General features: G+C 40.0%; 1 protein-coding gene across 1 annotated transcript in view; it reads right to left on the reverse strand.

The window, feature by feature from the left end:
- The window catches only part of arhgap42a (Rho GTPase activating protein 42a), a 29,231-nt gene that overhangs the window by 11,270 nt on the left and 12,347 nt on the right, over positions 1–5,614 (reverse strand). Inside the window, exons 4-7 of the mRNA XM_037687403.1 lie at positions 4,598–4,669; positions 2,787–2,888; positions 2,583–2,693; positions 2,007–2,111 (exon numbers count right to left, since the gene is read on the reverse strand). Coding sequence (XP_037543331.1) covers positions 2,007–2,111; positions 2,583–2,693; positions 2,787–2,888; positions 4,598–4,669 — 390 coding nt within the window. The remainder of the gene's footprint in view (positions 1–2,006; positions 2,112–2,582; positions 2,694–2,786; positions 2,889–4,597; positions 4,670–5,614) is intronic.

Raw genomic sequence — 5,614 nt, forward strand, 5'->3', positions numbered from 1 at the left:
AAAAAAACGAAGTCCAGATGACATGATTCAACCTTTTTTGTTATTATATACCTGGATGACTGAGAAAACAAACTTTACAGCATAAAGAGGTAATTCAACCATTGAATCAGATGTGCTGGAGCAGGGAAACTGGTAAAACATGCAGGGTAGAGGCCCTTAAGGATCAGGATTGACATCTCTTTACCGCTTTGCACTGTTGTCAAATTTGCATTACAGTTTTTCCTGCAAAAATATTAACATACTTTTTTTTTTTTTTTTACAAAAAGTGCCTCAGTCTGCACATAAAGTGCTAGCTGCTACTGCTGCTGCTTGCACAGGCAAATAACAAAAAAACTAACAAGATTGAGTCAGGTCCTCTGGACGGATTCTTCTTCGTTGAAATGTTTTGTTTTTTTTATCCAAAAGACTTCTTCAGTCTGAGGAGCTGCAAGAAACTCAGTCTTATAAATAGCAACTTCTCATAGTGGATCAACCAGTTTTGTGGTAACATCCAGAAATAGCTGCTCACATGGAAAAGAACCATCAGCCTAACAATTGATTGTTAGTGCCCTGATGGCCACTTGCTACTAACAGAGGGTTCAGTGATACTAGCTATAACAGAACTGTAAGAGGAGGACAGTTGGATATCGAGGCCTTCGCCCCTGATTAACGATGGACAGGTTCTCTTCACAAAGATGGCCTCCTTTACTCCTCTCTCAAACTATTGTTCCTCTCTATACAGGATGTGAACATCTTCATCCCCGAAAGAGTGACCGCTGGCCAGTAGATGAGTGTAGACCGCAGAGTCCTGGCCTGATGGTGTTGCTCTTCAGTCCTGGTCCATCCTTTTGACCAGTGTCTGTCTAGTTTCCCAGATGTAAGACACTGCCTCCTGGCACTAAACAGCATACATAAAATTACTCTGTTTGTGCTGGGGGACTGGATCTTTGGGATTGTTATAAATATACCATAATATATAAAATATATATAATATATCATATTTCCTAACACATCATAACCACATAAGATCCACTGAGATCACACTTAGTCACGCCCCCTCATGCACTGACAAGTTGAGCTCTCCTTCTGCGAAGGTGGAGTCTTAGGACCCTATAAATGAGTAATGACACAGGACATCGGGGCTCTTCTTCTGGGTCTGTGAACGCGTCATAGACTGGAGAGTCCAGCGCTGTAAATTGTAATATTTTCCTGCCTTTTTTAATATAATTGATAAAACTTAATTGAAGTTTCCTTGATTTATTGATTAGTATGAGTTGCCACTTCTGAGGGAGGTTCGAGCCAGGGGGAAAGACGTGGGCTGGAGGGGGTTTCTGGGTCCGGTGGTCCGCAGCCAGCTCCCGTCTTTAACAGGATGGACCAGTCTTTGCCGTAATGTATTTTAGGGTTTGAAAACCACTGGGACGTTATGTTTTGAAAAAAAAAGTCTCAGTTTCTCTGAAACTCCCGCAACATATGGAATGGCCACTGGTCTGTTTTCACCTGATGGCTGGCTGGAGTCCTGTTTGGGTTTCTTCTCGAAGGCCCAGTTAAGATATCCACATTGCTCCAGGGCTTATCTTGTAAGGGATTTCTCCTTCTGCCTGGCTCCTGAGTTAGTGGGGATGCTGTCTGCTCTGTGGTACAGAGTCCAAACTGCTTTCAGATATTAAAGATAAATTTAGATAAACGAATGGGTGTGACAGCTGGAAGTCTATTATAACAGAGGACACATAAAAATAAAAAAAACAGATTTAAACTGACTGAGCTTTAAAATTAAAAATGTGGGAAATGTTGAGAAGGTAAATTTTGATTCTTTAATTTCAGGTCTCCCTTGTAAATGAGTCCCCGAGGCTCAATAGGATTAACATGTATAAATAAAGGTTGAATGAATTAATAGGCCCAGCCTCCTTCAGACACATACCAGTACCAATATTTAAAACAGGAAGTAACTTTTTCCTCTCTTGTTGCCTTGAAATGCAGGACATCTGAACATAAATGAGTGTTAAAAAGTTTGATCTTGATCTTACATTCTGCAGGTTGAACTGGAGCTGCTGCTTGTAGGGTTCAAACTCACTGGCCTGCTCGTAGCCTTCATGGTAGAAGGTGAACAATCCCTGCAGGAAGGCTAATAACTGAGGAGAGGAGGGAGAAAGGGTCAGCTTGAGGAGAAAATAATGAGATTATAAAAGAACTGGATCAACAATCAAAACAGCCTCTACAGGAGACACCCCCACCTCCACACACACATACACACACACACCCCACCCGGAGTTTTGCCTGTTTGCAGCCTTTGTTTACTTTACAACAAAGACTTTTCCTCTCAGCTGGAAGAAATCTGTCCACAGGAAGTGCTGCCACAGCCACAGGAAGTAGCTGTTACAGATATCTGTCCTGAAACAGTGTGCCATGAGTGTTTTTCAGATGACGGCTCATTTGTTTTTGCTACAGGCATGTTTACATGTACACACTTGTTCATGCTTGGCAGCAGCAGCTAATTTGATGTTTGTGTCAGTGTGTAAAAGCAGAAAGAAAAAGTCTTGATGAAACGTGAATCAGTGATTGTGTTTGACATTTCACACTCAAGAAACAGTTTATGAACTCACTGGCTCCACGAACTCAAACTTCTTTCTCTCTTGCACCTCTTGGATCTTGAAGACGTATTGAAGGGAGGCATCATAAAAAATCTGTCTGTCTTTATTCATCTGTGAGTCAGCCTGCAGGAAATGACACCCCAACACACACACTCCTGTTACTTAAATGGTGTGGGAGGAACTTGTTGTGTCTTTGTGAGTCTTGAGAGAGTTTACCTCGAGCAGCTGGGATTCCTTCTTTCTGGAGGACACGCCGAGGTATTTCTCCTGCAGAGAGTAATATCGTTCTGTCTCCTTATCAAACTGCTTCTTTCCCTCCTGACGAAAACAGCAAAGCAGAGAGGGACATAAGGAACAAAGAGCTTTCAACACAAAGCCGTCTACAAGACAGAAAGAGCATCTGGAAGACGAATGATGCTTTGTGCAGAACACCTGCAACCAAAACCACTTTAAAATGAAGTGAAATAAGGATGTGTGTTGAAATCCAGACAAAGTGTAGTTTATGTCTCTTATATTCATCAAAGACTTTAAAGGACTTTGTGAACTGGTCACTATGACAAAAGATGATGCCCTAAAATAGGATGTTGCTGCAATAAAGCCACAAATCCTAAAATGCTTATGTTTGTGTTGAAACAAGCAGCACGGAAATATCTAGATGGTCATTACAGTTTGAAGGGGGTAGCCTAAAAAAAAATCAGCTATGAATAAATGTTTTCTCTTCTGATCATCTGAGAGGTGAGACGGGATGCTTTTCTGAAAGTCAGCATCTTGTTTCAGGTGTTCTCAATGAAAAGAGACAGATTACAGCTGTTTCAGAGTGTGGGCCCTTAAAGTCTGAGAACTTTCTAAGAAATGTGCTGGTGTCAGAAAGTATCAGGCTTGTCAAGCAACCATTCATGTGACAAATTTAAATATTTTACATCTGGTAATGAGGAACATGGAGAACTGTGTGTGTGTGTGTTTGTCTGTCCCACATACAACACCCCTAACCTTCAAACTTGAAGTCTATTTTAACTTTTTATGCCAAATTTCTTCAAGAAGTTCCTGAATTATTGTAATTATTAGTGTAATGTAAAGATAAAGAGCCTCTGAAAACTTCATGCATCTAGCCAAAGGCAAAAAGAATAATCAGGGCTTTGTGGCCTAAATGTCTCTATAAATCAGATAAAATGTGACAGAGTTATTCTTTAATTCAACAAAGGTTTTCTGAAAATGAAAATAATATTAAGGGGACCATATTCTAACATCCACAGCTTCAATCAAATGACGTTCAGAAGGTTTTAGTTTGAGTTCAACCTTGTAAAGTTTGATAAGTAAATGAATCAAGGCAACATGATGATGATTCTCCAGCCATCCTTACAATGACGCTGAGCAAATCTATCTAATCAATGATGAAGTGAACTGCTGCAAAGTTTGGCTTTTCAGATAAAGTAAAGCTCCTGTTTTAAGAGATCATCCGACAACGTGCATGAGAGCTGTTCATAATCTGCAGACTTTCTCAAAGTATGGAGGAAAACAGATGTGTTCCAAACCAGCTGCAGCATCCAACTCCAAAGGTTCACATCAACATCATCATCCTGGAGATGAGCTGCAGCTCACACACACATGCTCTGAAAAGTTGCTTCTATTGATGAACAGAAATGAGCTCAAACCAAATTCAAAGTTAGACCTGTTTGTTTTTAACAACCATCCCAGACAAACCTATTATTACTCATTCTTTGTAAAGATTGAGCTGAATGGGGTGATTTGACTTGGACAGCTGCTGAAACCAGACACCACAGTCTTGGTGTTTCTGCTGCGTCTCTGAGTTCGACTGTCTGCTTCTGACGACTTCCCTCCCTGCCTCCGTCCGTTCCCACGACCTCCATACAGACTCTGGACTGTGACCCATTCTTTAACCGAACTAATTGGGCTTTCTGGTTGCTCACCACAATCCTGAGTGGGAGCAGAATTGAGTAGCACCAGTGGTACTGGTTAATCCCAACGTGCACGATCATGTTCTCTGTCCCACCAAACTACAGGCATACCTTAACGGCTCCAATTTGTTCCTTACGAAACCTCTCGAGCGGTGAGATCAAAACGTCATCAGCATTCTGGATCTGAGGGGGGACAAAGAGGCCCAGCAGTGAGTTCACTTTAAAGTTACTACATTACGGTAAATACCAAAACCAGCATCAAAAGTGACATGAAAGCTCCTGTCCCATGAGAGCTATAGCTGAAATGTCAGGGTCAAAGGTCAAAAGAAAATGAATATGTTGTGGTCAGTAGATGTGTCACGTTTTTCTAATAGAAAAAAATATTTAAAAAACCTCTTAAATAAAAAATGTTAAAGCGGTCAGTGTTATCAACTACAGGAAAACTTTATTCAGTTAAAGGTTTAGAGGAAAACCTAATCAGAACAGAGTTACAGCAGACACTTGAGAAAAATGTGAGGTTTAAACTGACAAAAGCAGACACGTGATCATGATGTGATCTGTGGTAGTAGCTGAGAGTCATCTCCAACACATCCTCTGAAAAGAGCCGAGTTTCATAGATGTGCAATCTATTGGTGCTTAGATTTCTTGAAGGAAACAGCTCTCGGCTACTACCACACCAAACTTTAGCTCAATGTCTGTAAAATAAGCTGGCTTATAGCTAATTCAGTCTGCTAAATTTGATTTGCTGTGGCCGCCATCTTGAATATAGTTGGCTTAAAAAAAAAATCAGTTGTAGATGTATATCCAGTGATTAGTCAAGTTTCATCCACTGTTCACCAAATACATTTACTAACAAACAAACACACACAGGCTCAGGCAACTACATTATTGCTCACCTTTCTTAGTTATCAATAATAATAATAATAATAATAATAATAATAATAATAATAATAATAAAACCAGTACTTCTAATACAAATACTAATTGCATACTTCGACGAGTACTTGGCTGAACACCAGCGATTAAACCTACGGGACCTGGTGAATGAACCAGCAATAAATGAAGAAATGCTGAGAAAATAATAATAATAATAATAATAATAATAATAATAATAATAATAATAATAAT

Source organism: Nematolebias whitei, chromosome 14 (assembly GCF_014905685.2).
Source record: "Nematolebias whitei isolate Nwh7 chromosome 14, NemWhi1, whole genome shotgun sequence".
NCBI classification, from domain to species: Eukaryota; Metazoa; Chordata; class Actinopteri; order Cyprinodontiformes; family Rivulidae; genus Nematolebias; species Nematolebias whitei.